The following is a 19,440-nucleotide window of genomic DNA, read 5'->3' on the forward strand; positions in this document are numbered from 1 at the left end:
ACGATATGGGGCGTTGTAAAATGAGACCAAACGGAGCTACATGTTTCTTCATAAATGCCCCACATGACAACTTTAAGTTAAAAAGACGAGCGTACGGCAAATATGTCAAAAGCGGAGATGGTCCCATGCTACCCCTATTGTTTCACGGTCTTCAATTTCTTTCAATTACTATGATAATAAAATACCGGATGCTTGGTATTCAGCTTTTATCACACCAAACCAGTTTTCGCTAGTTTCTTGAAAATGTTGCCAAACGGGCTCAAACTGTGTGCGAACGGAGTTGAACCTAGTAGCAACTATTGGCAATCTGTTTAAGAACTTCACGGACAGGCTCAGACTGACTAGGATAGGAGGGTACTCTAGAACTTAGATCCTATTCAAAATGTTCCTCGTCCTGCAATTAGATGGAGTACGTACTTAAAACGAGACGTAAAACGAATGGACTAATTGCCGTACTATGAACGGAAGTGCCGTACTTTGATCCTTATCGGGACGTGTTACAACGTGACACGGTCGAGCATCAATTAGCAGTAGTTTAAGCCCCATCACACCAAACTAGATCTAACTAAGTTCTGGAACCGTCCTAAAAAAATCGTAGAACGGGTTATATTCGGGGTGGAATGTGTAAATAATGTCTTTTGTACGATCCTAGCTCATTCATAAACTGTCCTCAATACGTCCATCTCGTCTGTACCCCATCCATAGTCGAGTTCATATCAAGTTCAGATCGGGTAAATTTGCCTTTTTTTGAGAGAGAGGCACTTCTTGATCATTTTGAAGCGATTTTTTTTTTGGTAAAGGCTTCAATATTACTCCATATCACAGGCACTAACATTGTTAAACGATGCCTTTAAAAAATAGATGTGCAAGATATTGATTTTCTCTCACACGCTTAAGACTGCAACACCTCATGAAACTGGGATGGCAGAGATAGGGCTAACAAAGGAAACATATTAAGTGTTGGAAAATAGTTTTTATCTCTCTTTTATGAAATTTGAAAGATGCTGGGACACAGAATGCCTGGATGTAATTTTGAGCCGCTCCCAAGACTTGCATTATTCTGGTGTACCACGGCGCGCGCGTGAAACATGTATCAGGCTGGCTCGGTGTAAAAATGTCAGAGGTAATACGTCAGAGGTGATACGTCAGAGGTAAAAATGTCAGAAGTAAAATTGTCAAAGGCCATGAATCAAAGGGTTCATCTGTCAAGCCTTAACAAAAAAACAAAAAAAATCTTCATTTCTTTTGGTCCTTCTTGACTTTTTTTTTACCCAAATACTAGCATCATCATTATATGTTTAACTCACCTGAGCCGGAGGCTCGAGGTGAGATATGGACGTCCGTCCCCGTTTGCCCTCCGAACAAATTTTACATTTTCATCTTCTTCTTGAAAACGCATGGTCAAATTTTAACCAAAGATCTTTATAACTGATAATAACCATCCATTTTCAGAGATCTCACGCTTGCTAAACCCCTCGATAAAAGGTAAACACGGTCACATGGCTTGGTGACGCATTTGACGTCATTGCGGGAATGTCCTTGTATTTGTCATACATATGGCTCCGGATAGTCCCATTAGACAACGCCCTCTGTCGTTAAAGTTCAGCAGCCTAACATGTTAGCCTATCGACTTTTACCCCCCAAAATCGTTAAAAGTTCATTTTTTGTACAAACGAAAAGCACATCCACCCCAACGTACGTTATCACTAGCTCTTTGGACGCAATTTGCCACGCGATTGTAAGGTTATAGGTCAAGCATACGAAGGATAACAAGCATTAATTATCATAGACAACCGGAGCAATATGCAACTAAGAATCTTACAATCTCATTGTAATTCATAACTAGGAATGACGAAACGATCAGAAACGTTCTGGAATTATGAAGTGCATATGATTTTTTTGATCAATGTCTCTTTTTTTCTTCAATAATATCATACCCTGCCTTTTTAAAGACATTTTAATGCCTAAATCACCCTACTTTTCACCGAAAAGTCGCAAGCAGACGATGTTTGCTTAGACTCATACCACAGTCCTTTCATTATTTTGCGTGTGTGTTCTTGTCAGCCTGGCGTCAGTTTCGTCTAGAACACAAACTATCAAACGAATTGGGCAAAGAGTCTACGGTGTCTATTGTTATCAATTGTTTTGGGGGTTTCGTGCTTTTGCGCTTGTGGCTTAGTTTTGTATTATCAATTTTATGGCTGGAATCTGCCGATACTATCAGGCCACAACCATAGGATTGGGATGATGATCATCAATTCATAATGTGAATTACTTGCATGAATTTGATGAGGATCTGAGAGTAGAGTCGCTTACTTCAGGCACGCGCGTGCGTCCGCACCCCATCGTCGTTATGCATTTGTATTGTACAGCAGTTTGTCGTGAAACCTGTGAGAAAGTGCATGTATGTCTTCGTTTTTAGGGAAAATACTCCAAAAAATATAAGAAAATTGACATGAAACAAATAGAAAGATAACGAATTTTAAAGCATGAGCATTATTTGAACAATTTTTGAAGATTTAGTTGGTTTTTGGTATGTTATAGAAATTATAGTAGGGTATCTCCATTCAAGTGCAAGTACGTTGTGTATAATGCCAATGTTGTCTCCTGCAGTGACGTCATTTGCTATTGCGCAATATAGCTCCGAAACTGGGCTTTTTTCTGAGCGTTCTGAGTCGTCATTTTTAAAGCTACATTCCAGAATTATTGATGATTTCTAAGAAATATCATTGTCATATTCGGAATCTCCGTCAAATTTTCTTCTGCATGTCTCTTTTTTCAATTTTAAGCCCGTTTTGATTAGAGGGGACCTTTAAATAAATAGTCCATACCAGTAAGTACGGAGAAAATAAAGGACTTTTTGAATGCCTTGCCTCATTACATCAATATCTATTTTTATTTTAAAATCACGCACTGTTTAAAAAATCCAACTACACTATTTCCCATGAACTTGAAATAATTTTGTTTCAAACAGATTCCTCTGTTTATTTCTATTGAAAGATGTCAATAATCACCTATGACAAGGTGTAATGATTACAAATGAGTCCAAATCGCAGAGGTTAAATGCATGTATGCATAGCATTCAAATGCATAAGCTATCCCTTTGTTTGGTGCTAATAAAGGCAATACCATTTCCTTCGAAGAAACTGTACTCGATGAGTCCATGTTACCAGCCTTGGCAGTATATCATTTTCAACCAAATTGGACGCGTAAGTTCCATAGACTATGCCTTGTCCGCCGCCACTGGCATTACGCTAATAAGATGGACACAAACAAGCCTATATTGATGATCTCCTTGGAATATCACAAAGTGTGGTCTGTAGAATCCTCAAATGTAATCGAAAGGAGGGTAATTTAAGGCCACGAAAATCTGAAGGACTACAAGGACTAAACCACGTTTAAAGGGATATGGTAACATTGTTAAGATGAGAGAAAGTGGTGGTACGGTAGTGACTTCAATGCTAGATGTACGATTAAAGATAATATGAAAACTTGAGTGAAAACGGACCATTATTAATTTACAAAATGGGAAAAACTGATCTGATCGATTCCCTAAATCTCCTAACTACATTATTACAATTTAATTACATTTTAGGTGAATGTAAATCGTCACAAGGAAATTAATTGGCTCTATAAAGCGTTACAGACATTTTAATGGTGAAAGGTTTTTAAAGCCTGTTTTATGTCTTTTTTCATGGAAAAACGATTGGGAAAATTCAAAAATGGTTAGCAGAATTTACTGTTAATCACTGTTATATGGTGTTGCACAGTGACGCCTTCAAAGAAAACAATAAATATCTGTGTGGTTTGAGCATTTTTGTATGGATTTTTTGCATGTTAGAGGGTTAATACATTAGAAGGAATATAATAAGTAACATTTCAGACAAAAATTACGCAATTTGTTCATCAACCTTCAACAATGACTGAGTCACTTTAAAGGAATGCTTACATTTTCATTATTTTAGTAAACGAATCCGTTCCACTAGCTGTCTGCCCTAACAACAGAGAAGACGAAAGACTTCATACATGGCTGATCGTCAACGAAACGGAGTTTGTTGTTTGTTGCTACGGCAGGCAGCCAGGGAAAACGAATTCGTTTACTAAAATTATGGATATGCAAGCATTACTTTAAACAAACAGAACTTTGTTATTCCTGGTTTTTTCCTAATTGAGGTGACATATGAAAGGGCAGAAAATGAACTTTTTGGAAAATGTGATTTTCTCTTTGGAATTCAGATACCGTTCGCCAAACGAATTTTTGGTACCCTTTCTTCAAATTGTTTTAATCAACCATGCGTCAAATTTGCATCATATGAGTTGCATCTAATGAAAGAGGACCTAAGCTTTACAAATATTTGTCATTTGTTAATCATAATTGTGATAAAGTTATAATAAATTTTGATAATTCTCGGTTTCTTTTTTCTGGGACGCACTGTATGATACATATAATGTAACATTATAGTATTAATGACTGCTTTGAGAGAAATAGTTGTTTTATTACGCTCAAGGGAAGGTTAGAATTGTGCTATTCCCCGAGGCTTGCCGAGGGGAATAGCCCAATTGTAACCTTCCCGAGAGCGTATGAAAACAACTATTTCTCGAATATTAAAGCAGTCATTAATACTTTTATATGCCGAAAAAAAAATAGACTAAAAAATAAAAAATAAAAAATAATTTACATTTTTGTCGAAGACGGGATTCGAACTCTTGCGTACAACAAGAAGTGTATCGAAAACCAACGCTTAGACCACTCGGCTATCGCGCGCCGTTAACATGCTTGGCAGTTTTCTCCAATATATACATTAAAATGGATTGAAAACGGCTCCGCGTGAGGGATGCTTCGCAAAAGCTCCATGAAACGGACCCTTCTTTTACTTTTGCAATGCATATTGACACGAACTTAGATCAAGATCTATCGGCAGATGTTGTTTTTTTGTTTTTGAGAGTTTATTTTCGTCTTCATGTCAACAATGCAAGATAAAATTGTCGGTAAGATCGATCGAGATTCAATTGTATTGAAATTGCCGACCAATTTTTCGCACACGTATGGTATCCTCCATCGCTCAAACCATTTTTTAACATGTAAACCTATGGGGTAACCATGGAGACTGACCTATTTTTTTAATAACCATGGTTATTAAAAATATTGAAATGTTTTAAGCATGGTTACCGGGAATTTTACAGGAACAGTTGAAGTTTATGAATGCAATTCGACCAATCAGATGGCTGGATTTCTTAAGTGAGGTATATAAATTCTGTTAATACATACATTTGCTGTTTTCAGATGGAAGCTCTGCAACTGGCATTTTTGGAGCCCTTGGAGGAGAGCTGTCTTCAGAATCCCATGGGTTTACACTCCACATTCCACCTGGTGCCCTTGAAGAAGATCAGAAAATCAGTCTTGGGGTACTGACCGAGATTCCAAATGGCCTCACACTGAAAGACGACGAGGTTCTTGTTAGCCATGGGTTCCAGTGTTACCCGTCCGGGTTACGCTTTAACAAACCGGCAAAGCTGATAATACCTCACTGTGCAATAGTCACTGCTCCAAATAAAATACAGTCCGTACTGTATTCCTGGAACCAGTCAGGTATCGAAATCAAGTTTTCAGCTTTTCCGTATGTATAAACATTTAAAGCAAATTATGTGTTGTTGTCTTTAAGTATTTGTTGGTTTGAGGTGGCACATAATCTACTGGAGTTTAATACTTCCCATTGACATCACTCTAAAACATGATACCTAATGAGGCAAAATGATTATGGAATGAGTTTGGCTTATTTTGTATTTTAAGAGCTTGTTTTCTCGATTTTCTGTTTTGTTTTGGTTGGAGTTGGAGGTCATCATTGGCACTACAGACTCTACATCATATAACATGATTAATGTAGGGATACACAACTCCCCAAACCCCGCCACTGACGGACTTTGATAAACATTGTTATAACTTTTAGTACAAAATATGACATACAGAAGATAAATGCCCATTCTCCAATTTTCAGATTGCGATATCGGATACGTCCACGCTAAAAAAAAAATAGCAAGTTCACAAAAAATATCTACAATACCAGTTGGGAACTCATTACACAAGAAACGTTAAGATACATTAAGAATGGTCCTACGAAACGTTTAATAACTTGGATATCATTTCGTGACCTCATATTGACTAAGTTTGACAATAAGTAACAAATGTAATAGTGGAATTTATCAAAACCTTAACGTTGATTGTTTGTTTCGTCTTATTTATGTCAACACAAACGTTACCAAACACGGCCCGAGGAATGGCGATGTTGCCAAAACATAGAATTATGTTAGGATGTCCATTAATTTAATGAAGCCTAACATTAATTAGCATGCATTATAAACGGTGAATACATGTACACGTACATGCCGTGATTCATTTATTATGATGTTTACATCCCCAATTAGTTTGATATTTTTAAACAGTTTCTGAGGTTTCGGGGGCGCTTACCCGACATTTTTTTAATTTAAATGCAATACATTATTTATACACGAATTGCCAAAGAAAATTGAACAGTGGCTAATCTTGGTATAAGGATAAAGTAAACATGGTGATCAGAAATTAGAATTCTAATTTCCTCCATTAAAGATTGAGGCCTAGCCTTTATATAAGTATGTGGGAGATTTTTACGTTACTCGACAGAAATATTATTACAAGAAAAAATATGTTTTGGAATGTTCATTTTGAATTTGTGCAGGAAATTATGTTTATTGAATTGAATTGAAAATATATCAATATTACATCTTCATAGTCGCCAAAGGTAATTGTTTGTGGAGTTGATCTTTAATATTAAAATTTAATTGTTCCTGGGAGAAATTTAAATTGCTTAAACCTATTTGTGGCTCACACACAGTAAATAAGATCTGTAATTGAAACATGTTTAATGTTCAAATCCCGCTGGCTCAAAAATCTGTTCCGACGTTTTTTTTAATTATGGATCGATCAATCGATCTAATTTACTAGATGTAAGCCACAAATATGTTTAACCGATGGGAGTTTATCGTGTTTTTGTGTTTGTTTTTGTTATTGTAACTTTAACGTTCGAATTGTATTCCAGTCACAAAAACACGATGTGAAATTAGGCTAAAGGTAAAGAGCAATTTTGGAAACGCCCCCCCCCCCCTCTGGAAAAATGAAATGTAAGCTCTTATTACCAATCATGTGAAAGAATATGTTTTCACTAATACGTGATAATTTTGCCGGGAAACCGCCTACTAATTGATATATTTGGTAAATCATTATATCTATCCGGACTGGATAGATATAGGTTAGTCCCGTTTACATCTTTCTGTGTACAGTGCTTGTAGCTTTACCAAGACTGGGCCAAATTTCTTTTCATGTTGATAATTCCATAACCTTGCAGTACACACCAATACTGTCATGCTAGATGATCAACCTTTTCTGATCAATTCCATAACGTTTCTTTCACAATGCAATCGCATGACCAGAACTGGTCTATACCTTTAACCTTACTTAGCTAAGAAAAGTCCCTGATATTTCAGTCCTTTCCCGTCATTTTCCATTGAAATGAATTCGTTTTTGTAATTTCGAAGGTACACCTAAGCGACTTCCTCATTCGTCTGACATTATTTGTTCAGTACAAGAACGGTGGCTAGACGTCTCAATCAGCCGTTTTTCTGGAGGGTACTTTGCCTTAATTTGGGACTTGCTATTTCTGAAGGGCATATTACTGTCATGCATGTCGTTTCTACCTAGAGTCTTGCCTTATAATAGACATCCTGTTCTTGAAGTCCGTTTCGTCAAGATGCTTCATGAACAAAACAGGGTAAATGTAAATGTGAAACACCATTAGGCCTTTAAAAAAAAATGTTGTATTACCCTTTAGGTGCCATTACTTGGGTCGGTCGGTCGACTTTAACAAATAAAAAAAATCTTCCTTCTTTGGGCTGATTTTTTTTCTTCAGTTTTGAATGCTTTAATCATTTTTTTAATTCATTAAACATTTTTTTCTTTAAAAAGCGGTTTAGAATAAATGATAAAAAGCCGACCGTATATTTTAAGATTCTGGGGTCGGTCGTAAAGGGCAATACAACAACTTTTTAAAAAACCTTTATTGATGTATTTAAGCTTGATCAATTCAGGCAGTCACACTGGGGTCGATGGTTGGTAAGTGTCATTCTCCAATAAATCTTTCTGTCTCAAATTAACATTCTTCGAGCCTTGTCTGAATGTAAGGGATGAGGCAAATTCTTTTCTGTAACCACACATATTTCTATGTTAAAAACAAAACTTTACCTTCCCTTTGTTTAGATTTTTCTCTTTTTTTCTCTTTTTTCTTTCTTCATGTTCGTACATTTTTATTGGGCTTGGTCTAATAAAAAAATTGACTGCTATCTTGCATTTCAGACAATACCCTGTAACTTTTCTACTTTGATAATATCAATTGAACAAAATAATGAATATCCTGAAGCCTGAATATACTATTAGACTTATCTGTGACATCTCTACGGTGATAAGCAAGCTCTATACTGTTCTAGCTGTATCTCTCAACGGTTTGCCGTTTCAGACGCCATTTTGGTTTTCCTACTTTTCTGACAGCTTAAGCATATTTTAACTGATCTAAATATAATCCTGGACACCTGGAATCTCATACTATCTTGTAGAACGATTCCTGCGCGGGATGGACTGTAGTTGAAATGATATAAACCCGAGAGAAGACATGTGATACAAATGTAAAAATGAGTTCTATCTACTTGATAATTTCCAGATAAATTTATCAAAACTCTTTTTGGATACATGATTTTCTAGAATGATGCCCATGCATTAACGGGAAGCAGTTTCTCACACCCAGTCAAGGACGAGGACGATTATGTTGTGTTTCGGCGGAGCACCCTAACAGTCTCTTGCCAGCTTGGTGAGACGAGTCCCGAGACAGATGTAAGTGTGTTTTGACGACGGGTCTAGGTATTGCCATACTTAGTTAAAATAAATTGAAACAAGGGCCAGCTGGAAAGAGAAAAATTCAAATTTATGTTTAATAGTCCAAAAAAAACCAATTCGTTTTGCTTCATTCATATCTTAAAGTCCGTCTGTACTTGTTTGGCTAGGAGGGATTAGACCGCCCAGGGTGGTCACTGGCAGGTGGCTATGTCATCAACTCAGCTTTAAATTAACATAAGAAAAAGATGATCGTGGGGGACCAATGGTCACCGATTAGGCATTTTTTTCTACATAGAGGGAGCAAGTAGCTACAAGTAGAACAGTGTGGCTTTACTAACAAACATTTGAATTTTTTAAAATTATGTATCAATACCAACTGGTCTTTGACACCATATATACCCGAATACAAAACTAGTATATGGTAAAAATGCTTCTTATATCGTGGTTATATTAACACATGCGTCACTTTTAATGTACTAAATTTTCTTCGTATGGTGATACAATTTAAATTGAACGAGGAGACTGATAGTACAGCTACAATTGACATATGTGATGTTATTTATGTACAATATATTATTATATTTAAGGATTTCCTGGCCATTTTAGAACTTTTTTCCGAATCTGAGAACGTTCTAATGTTAAAACTAATAAGTAATTTGTCATTCAATTTGGACGATTGTTATCGATTTCAACGCCTTTGCATTCATTTTCAGCAAATTACATATGAAAGTGTTTACCCTGACGGATTGCTACAGAATATGATGATCGAATTCATTCATACATGTCATTGGTAAAATGAATTAAATGTGTACAATTGCTTTCTCGTATTGTTAAAGCAGGGAATAATCATGATCAAAGGTGGATCAAAAGGAGAATATTTAAAAACAAAGTGACAGAGAACTTAACACACTTTACGAAGATTTGTTTATAGACATACACGTACATAACGAAATAAATTCATGCAACTGCAGGTTGGCGGCCGGGGGTGACGATATTTAATCGACTTTGACGAAATTACATGCAAAATTATGGAATTGATTGGAAAAAAATGTTTAAAAAGACGGAAAATCTTATTTTTTGTTTTTATTTTCATCATGCATGTTTTAGTGCATATTTCATTCAATCATGCATGATCATTTGTTATTATCTGGCAGTCTCGTCAGGCTATTCAGCACAGCGATTTGAGTTCGAAAACGAAAGAGATAAAGTACTTTCCACTCAATCTAACCGAGAGGAGTGATGAGACATTAGTGACGCTTAGCTTGGTTCAAACTACTACACAGATGATCAAATTCAACACACATTTCCAAGGTAAAGCATTTAAGGAAGGAGCTTAGCTGTTCTTATTCTAAAGTGGTGTCGATCTAGGTTTACTAAAGGCCATTAATAATTTTTATATATTAAATAAGACATAATTGATATAAATGAAATTAAAATTAGATAAACTGAAAATGAAATACAGTATGGACGATTTGTATTGGGGACCAATACAAATCAAAGTACATGGTTATTGAAAATAATATCGCTAGTGATATTCGTTTGTCTCGCAATGTGGTCAATAAGGAATCTAAAAGTTCACGACGTTTCGTGTGCAACTGCAACACTTCATCTGGTGATAATAACTACTGTAAGCAAGGGTCTTTTATACTCTACGGGAGGACCGGCGGAGCGGTCCATAATTCGATCGATAATTGGAACAATAACGCACAATGCCTATTGGTCGACGCACACGGTGATCGACCAATCACCAGACCGCTGGATTCGGCCGCTGGTTCGGCTAATGCACCAGGCCTATTGGCCGACGCATACGGTACTCAACCAATCAACGGGCCGCTGGCTCGGACTGTCTGCTGAATGGAATCGACCGGTGTTGGCTGGCAGGACGGCGAGTGTCATGGCGGCGTATCGTCCGCATCCAAAATTCGGGGATATCGATCCCGTTGTCTTTGTTGAAATTATTAGGATTGAGACGGATATTGATAGCTTCTTTCACCCTCCGTGTATACCAATGCCGTTCCTGGGAAAGGCACTGAACCCCGTCCCAGTCTGGTTGATGCTGGTTATCCCAAGCATGTTCGGCTACGGCTGAGTTGTCAGTTCGACGGAGTCTGACGTCCCTCTTATGCTCAGTGATTCTTTCTTTTATCGGACGGGCAATTTCACCGATGTAGGATCTATCACATCCTTTACAAGGGATGTTGTACACAATGCCGTCCCGTCTATGTGGAGGAATTGAATCCTTGGGGCGTGTAAGTTGTTGACGTAGGGTGGTATCTGATCTGAAAACCGTTCGAATGCCATGGCTCTCTAGGCGGCGCTTGAGTTGTTTGGAGACCCCATCAATGTACGGCAAGACTGTAAAAGTCTTGTATACCTTCTGATCCCTGGGTTCCGACGATCTATTCTTGGTATTGTGTATAAAACGGCGTGGGTAACCGTTGAGACTCAGGGCACTGCGAACACGGGTCCGTTCTTTGCATGGCTGTTGTGGACTTGTCACAATGCGTGAAGCTCTGTCAAATAGACATTTCACTAGACCTCTCTTCACCGATATGGGATGGTGAGAGTCAAACGCTATGTACTGGTCTGTGTGGGTAGGCTTCCTATAGACTGAGGTGGAGAGCCTATGGTTGTCGTGTCTATGAACTAGAGTGTCTAAAAATGCTATCTTCCCTTCACACTCTATCTCTGATGTGAACTGGATGGTTGGTTCAAGGCTATTCATGTGTTTAAGCAGCTTATCTGTTTCAGAGATGGGAACTATGATGAAGGTGTCATCTACGTATCTCTTCCAAACACGAAGCATGCAAGAGAGGGGACATGTGTCCAGCGCTTCTTCTTCGAAACTCTCCATGTATAGGTTGGCCACGACAGCCGAGACTGGACTGCCCATTGCTGCCCCTTCTGTCTGTTCATAGTATGAACCTTTATACAGAAAATATGTGGATCGTAGAACAAACTCGAGGAGTTGAGTGAGTTGTTCCGGTGAGAGTGCGGTACGGGTAGACAAATTGCTGTCTGATTGTAAGCGTTGCAATGTAGCATTGCATGCGCCCTCAATCGGTACATTGGTGAAGAGTGAAACTACGTCAAACGAAACCATGCGTTCTTGAGTACCGATGGTTTGCTCTGCTATGAGCTCTGCAAAACCACTCGAAATGGGAATCGTATATTCAGTCAAACCGGTGAGCGGAGAAAGAATTTCAGCTAGGTACTTTGAGAGGTTATAGGCAAAGGAGCCTATGCATGACACTATAGGTCGTAATGGTACTGTGGGTTTGTGTATCTTGGGTAACCCGTATATTCTAGGAGGTTGCTTTTGTGTGGGTTTCAGTCTACGATAGGTCGGTTCATCCATCACATTGTCTTTCTTTAGGTTCAGCAAGGTGTTGGTAAGCTTGCGAGCCAAGCGATCTGTGGGATCTTTTTTTAATACACGATACGGACCAGACTCCAATAAGTCGGTCAATTTCTCATAATTATCGATCGAATTATGGACCGCTCCGCCGGTCCTCCCGTAGAGTATAAAAGACCCTTGCATACAGTAGTTATTATCACCAGATGAAGTGTTGCAGTTGCACACGAAACGTCGTGAACTTTTAGATTCCTTATTGACCACATTGCGAGACAAACGAATATCACTAGCGATATTATTTTCGATACTATATCCGCAATGAGTAATATATTTAGCATTACATGGTTATTGCTCTTATTCTTATCCAAGCCATTTCTAGTGTCCTTTTAGGTTCTAAAATTGATATGAAGGTAATTTTAGACCCCCAAATGTGTCAAATTTAGCCAATACGATCATAACAGCTCCACTTTCAAAAAATTACAGTGACCGTTAATTAATTAATTAATTAATTATAACAATACATGGGCCGGCTGGTTGTGCGTAATATAACCAAATAAACCAACACGAAAAAGCCAACAAAAAAGCCAACATAGGCAACTTAAAAGGCGCTATTTTGTTTTTCCAACGGCTTTCAACTGTTGGTTCAAATTATATAATAATTGTAGAGGTACACAAGTATTAGAAATCGTTATATTTATGGATATTTCAGCTGTCTCCAAGCCGATTTTGATCAAACAAAGATGATTATGTCATTTAAACTGTATGTTCTTTCAAATTTGACACTCAGTTTTTCATTATCTCACAACAAAATAATTTTGTGTAGCGCCCTCTGCAACAGAACTCAATTATACCTTTGAGATGTTTCCATGTCCAAAAGTCACTCATAATTTAAATGAGGACCAAAATTGAAGTTCGAACGAAGCAAAATGACCCAGAATTGGCAATATAACAACATTTTTAACTCTGAAAACTACCACTCTTTCTCCCTTCCAAACACGCCATGCAACAAAACAACATGGTGAAACGACATGCTAGATGGCAACCACAACAAACCGTTCACACCTAGGCTACACGACATGACGATGTCGTGTTTAATGATGAGAATATCGTGATGGAATTCATTTATAGTGTTTGAGATCTATCCAAACAAACATATTTATGTATGTTAGAAGAGACTCTAAGTAGACTGAGATCTAGTTTACGTTTAATAGAGGCCATGGTCGAGCTCTAGATCTATAAACAGTCTTTATAGATCTTCTTTATCGAGTCTTTAACAAACTCTGTACTTCTATTCCAGTTAAACAGTGATTTGATGAGAATTAACAAGTCCAGTTTCTAACACTTAGAGTATGTCTAGACTATGAGTATGACCATCGACTAGCTATCTGTACAAATCGTCCCTATTTTCACGAAGTGACGGTAGTGAATCAAAATCGCATACAATTTGCGTGCGGATTTTCCTCACTACCGTCACTTCGTGAAAACAGGAACGAAATATAGTCTAGAAGCTAATTAAGAACGAGTAACACGTTTGTTTTCAATCGTCCTACACTCTAAAAATAGAGTGCAAAATTTTGCTGTGCAAAATCGCTGTTTAAACAAGTTGGGTAAAGTATTACCCAACCTTGTGCTAAACACGAAGTCCCTCTGAAATTTAATTACACTTGCCAAAGTGTCATATCAAAATTCGACTGAGCGCATTTCCAGGGTAAGAAAGTAACGATGCAGATTAATATTTTAACCACGCGTTGGGTAAACACAAGTTTTGACACCTAAACGTTGGTATTATGACACAACTGATGTTACAAACTATGATTGAAGCGCGCGTGGTCGGTCGTTCCGAATCAGCTGCATGCAGTGTTCATCGACTACGTAATCGTGTTCAAGATCAACAGAAGATGGACGTCTTTGGTCGAAATAGACTACGATCATGCACTTGTTTCTTTCCGCAGCATTTATTTGCATGAATGTATGTAAATCTTCTCAATATGGACATGAAATTCCACATAATTAATTCAAATATATTGCACATCAGTTTGGTAAAATATTAAACATTTAATGGGTAAATATTTACCCAACCACCCCTGTGTCAAATTTTACCCAACAAACATGCATGTTCCCTTTTTACCCTCGTAAAGTGTAACATTTTACCCAATATTGGGTATCTTTTTTTAGAGTATAAGGCTAAGTTACATGTATATAGATTACAGGTAAAGAGCAAACTGATAAATCCCGAGTCTAACTAACTTTCTAAACTAACCTGTGACTAATTGGACCTGGCAACGTAAGTATAAACGTTTATCTACAAAGATACAGGCCTACGTTACTCAAGTCGTTGGATCTAATTCAATATGTCTTGTTAAAGTCATCTCCCAGGCAGGCGCCTATCTACATGTAGGTATATGTCTTTTTTTAACAAACGGGTCATCTAGTCTTGGAACTTTTACCTGTACAAGTGACAGTGTCTCTACATTCTAGTAACTGCTACCAGCATCAATTAATTTAAACACTGCTTGGATTCATTTTGGTCAGACAAACAATTTGTAAACTAGGATTGTCTGACATCCACGCATGCACGTACTGTTTTATAAACTAATGTACCAAGTGATTGATATGACCGGGAGACCTATAGTATAGTATAGGCTATACATGATACCTTACACTACCGTATAGGCCTAGGCCTAGCTTGATGATAATGATGTCTACCTAGAAGTAGTAGTAGTAGTAGTAGTAGTAGTACTGGCACGTCACACGTATAATCTAACTCTCTCTTTGTTAAGATTTAGACCCTTATCGAACTTAGAATATTTTTATATGCCTCTAGTTATAAAGTTATTATACTGTTCTCACTTACCGTAGTCTGGTAAAGAAATATGCAGCAATTTTTAAACCAAAGTCAGGGACTATCAGACCGCAATTCTTTGGCAGGATCTAGGACTCGATGAGACGCCGTGTACTAGATAGTGTGGCTAGGCTCCGTATGGTAATTTTAAGGCAACATAATAACACAAATACACATCAAATCCTATGTATATTTGAGGGTGAGGGAAGAAAAGTTTCTGACAATCTGTAACCAAGCGTAGATAAATATGACGTCATCGGAAATCCTCCGCGCTAAAATGATTGATAGCCAAAATGTCGTTTCATAGAATTTTCGGAATTGATGTGCGGATTGACACTGAAATGTGCGGATTTGGGTTACATTAATCAATATAAAATTTCAAAAATTAAACTCATCTCGTTAAGGCGAATAACAAAATACTATACGATTGGTTGAGCTGGTGACAACACTCAATGTGAATCACTGATATATTATTATGTGTGTAATTACATTTGTAATGAACAAAAATTATACGAGCAATAACATGAACATAATGAATACATATTTTTACGAAGTTAACACAATTTCCCACTCTTACAATCAGGAATAACCGAATCTCCGAGACCGGTGGCATCCACTTCAGTCGACATTGCTCCTCAAGATGCATCAGCAGCAGCTGGTGAAGTTTCTACTTCTAGAGAGAGGTTAGATATTCATTCATAATCGCTAAAAGGCCTTTTGATTATACTTGACCAAGATCTCATTAATGTGATAGGCAAGAACTTAGGGAATAATATTTCTTCAGTAAAATGTTTCTTCCAGCGTAGATCAAAAGTGTATAAACGAGAATTGCAATGTCTTTATCAACGCCCATCATGAATACAATCCAGATTTGTACTAAAAGGTGTATGAGTGAATCCTCCTTACGAAAAAGAAGGAGAAATAAACATGGATAGAATAAGATTTGTAAGAATTTGAAGAAATTACATCGTCCATTTCCAGATGTACATTAAAACATTTCTGATTACTCGGGTCAACAACCCCAAAACCACACCAATATGAAAAAGTTGGTCTTTATATTTGGTTCCGCCTCCCTCCCCCATAAAACAAAAATATATACCAACTTATTGTATAAACAGAACATCTATATATAACCCTACATTGTAGATTGGACATCATCAAACCTGGTGTATAAATCCTAACCCTAACCCTAACCCTAACCCTTATTCAAAACAATATAACTAAATAAACTATTAACTAATGATTAAACTTTGTTTTTGGGGAGCCCTTTAGGTTTCCTCTACCTGCAAACGTACGTAGAAAGTAGTATTTGTTTTGTTCAATCGTTAACAGGACACAAACATTTCCTTCTAATGACCATGTCTACTTAATTACATATTTGTTTCACTATGTCCGTCTGATGACACCGTAAATAAATGTTTAAAGATTAATGAATATATAAATAAACGTTTAAAGATGAAGGATTACAAGTCTTCCAATATTCGAAGAAAACAACGAAGTTGTAGCGAGGAACCATTTGATATATTCCTTCATACCTGGGATGAATTTTCCAATGGCCTTGAAAGCTGACAGAGGGATAACGACTCGTAACGTAATATTTGATAAACCTATGCTATGGAAATATGTTCCCTGATGGTAGAAAAGTAATCAAATTGACCCCCCCCCAAGAAAAAAAAAGACTCGCATGTTGTCCACTTTCAGACCTTATTTTTAGTTCAGTTATAATCAACTGACAGGTAAGTTTTGACGTCGAAATACCGTATGAAAATATGTGCTGATATCAGCAACATCAGAACAATTAATCTAATTGAATAAAATACTTAGGTCAACATCGAAAGAAAAGAATTGCAGGCAGAGTAAATGGATTGAATGTTTTGAAACCAGGGCTTGTATTTAATTCAAACAAAAAACAAACATCTGTCTTAGGTCTACAAAAATGTCTGAGAACATGTCTAGTTTCAGAAAATTACCTTAGCAATAATTACTTCATCTTAGCTAAGACGACAGACAAATCAAAGACCAGATGAAGTAATGTTGGAAAGTCATTTTGGTCGAGTCGGGTGTCTCAACTGCAGCTCAGTTTGCCTATGCTGATGGAGGTGAATTGACCTCTTTTTTGTACCATCAGGGCACATTTAAAAAAAGAACAGGTCTACCAAAGCTCCTTTACTGACGATATGAAAATAAGCCTGACCCTGACTAAACGTGACCAAAATGGCCAGATTGGGCCAGAAAGTAATTGTCAAAGAGACCAAATTGTCATGACGGGGTCAATAGAAATTTTAAAACCATCGGCGCAAACTTTTACCCCGGATTATTATAAACTATTTAAACCTCTCCGACCAAATATTCTGATTACAGCTCCTTATCTCCTAGGATTAACGGCTCCTTATTTACGAAAGGTTGGGTATAGTGAATGCAAAAATCCACCTGAATACTCAGTGCTAAAATGTTATCATTAATATTGGTCTTTCTTTTCAGAGCTCTGAGTGTTAACAAGCAGCATGAATATGAAGGTAAGTATCCCCTTGATATCTTTAATATTATTACATATATCTTAGTATTGGCAAGTAAAGAAATGAAACATGTTCCATGTTCAAAGTACAGTAAGTAGACCGTGTTTACAATATTAATCAAATAGCATTTTATTTTAATTTCCATACCACAATGTGCAAATAAAATACGAAAAAACAGGACTGTGTATGCCTTGTTATATTATATAAGTGTCTACTTTTATTGTAAAATCATTCTTTGAAAAATATCTATATATATATTGTTTTCGGAAATAATTGGAGGTTGAATTTTTATAAAGAATTCCTACATATATATGCCCCAATATGACAACTTTTAGTAACAATATTATTGAAAGTAAATGTGATGTAGAATGATTTGTAGGTTTAATCAATACGGCAGTAAACGCAAGTGAAGTTAGTCTAACATCTAAAACATTTAATCGTTTGTACAAGACAGGAACTAATTTGAACAACAGATCATTGGCACGATGTTTCATTATCCTTTTTCCTCCTGTCAAAATGATAAACATTGAAGAAAAGAACCTGTATGAAAATACAACAAGAATACCGAACATTTCACTGGTGTATGAATTAACCAACAGTTAAAGAATTATGCATATTTTCTAAACAACAGGTTTCAATGACAAGAATACTATAAATTCAATGATTAACTCCTTCACTATCTCGACTGAGTTGTTCCATATACACTGTCGCTCATAAAGTTGGAATATTTTTGTTTTACCCCAATTTATGGAATTATTTAAAAAATAATTTAAAAATAATAGATCTAGATAATAGTATACATTCTCAGATTTACTTGAATAATAATGTGTTTTGCGTGACTGCTAAAGCATGTGTATGCTACTATGCTTATCTACTAGGGGACATACGCCCTTAAGTCATAAATGACAGTAATGAGGATTAATGCCCCACAAAAGGGCACTAATATAGCACATCGACACGGTTTTTATCCTGGGGCCTCACAGTTATGAGGCCATTGCTTTGTCACTGAACCATGACTGTACGCAGCGGGGGCTAGGTTAGGGGGCAGTTTCCATAAATAAAAAAAAAATGCAATAAATTTTCAATAATTTATTGCATTTTACCCCGGTCCCCAACATAAAAAATCCTGTGGACGGCCATGCATTATGGCTCAAGGTATGGGCACACAGAGGATTTGTATCTACCTATATGAGCGACAGAGTATATAAAAAAAAAAGATAAGTACTAAGTACTAAATTGGATCAAGCTGATCACAGAGAAGAAGTCCACAACAAGAATTAATACCATAATATATACTGGATTACTTTGGTAATTCCGAATGATCTGAAAACTTGACTTTTTACAGAGAAAAATTGATGAAGCTAGCTTTAGGGAATTGTATATATGTTTGATGAGAATATCTTGGAATTTGGATAAGACGGACCCTACTATCTGTTATAACTAATTTTAAAATATATTTTGTATCTCATATAATGCATATTTTCCTTTTAAAAATGGTAACTATTAAAAAGAAATGTGTCACTAAACCATGATTTGACAAAGATTTGGTTAAGAAAATCAATAATTTGCTTTGTTGTTCTAATTGTGCTGTATTGAGTTGTATTGGTATTACTCTGTTGTGTATAATATCATACGTATGTTGTTCGTATCGAGAATAAAATGAATATTTGAATCGAATTGAAAATATTTTACTTGATCACCTAACAAACTTATATCATCATGCACATAATTCGAATGACAATAATGTATGATCCTGACGCTGTAAACTCCTTGGAATACTATAACACAATAACAGTCACCCCGAACTTAG

General features: G+C 36.7%; 1 protein-coding gene across 1 annotated transcript; it reads right to left on the bottom strand.

Moving 5' to 3' along the window:
- Window positions 1-10,739: 10,739 nt before the first annotated feature.
- On the bottom strand, window positions 10,740-15,743 carry LOC115927720. The gene is made up of 2 exons (XM_030993933.1): window positions 15,692-15,743; window positions 10,740-12,331 (listed from the first exon to the last, which is right to left on the bottom strand). The coding sequence occupies exons 1-2, from the start codon at window positions 15,741-15,743 to the stop codon at window positions 10,740-10,742; spliced, it is 1,644 nt and encodes a 547-aa protein (XP_030849793.1).
- Window positions 15,744-19,440: the final 3,697 nt, after the last annotated feature.

This window comes from Strongylocentrotus purpuratus, unplaced genomic scaffold (assembly GCF_000002235.5).
Source record: "Strongylocentrotus purpuratus isolate Spur 01 unplaced genomic scaffold, Spur_5.0 spur5_scaffold_20, whole genome shotgun sequence".
In the NCBI taxonomy this organism is placed as follows: domain Eukaryota; kingdom Metazoa; phylum Echinodermata; class Echinoidea; order Camarodonta; family Strongylocentrotidae; genus Strongylocentrotus; species Strongylocentrotus purpuratus.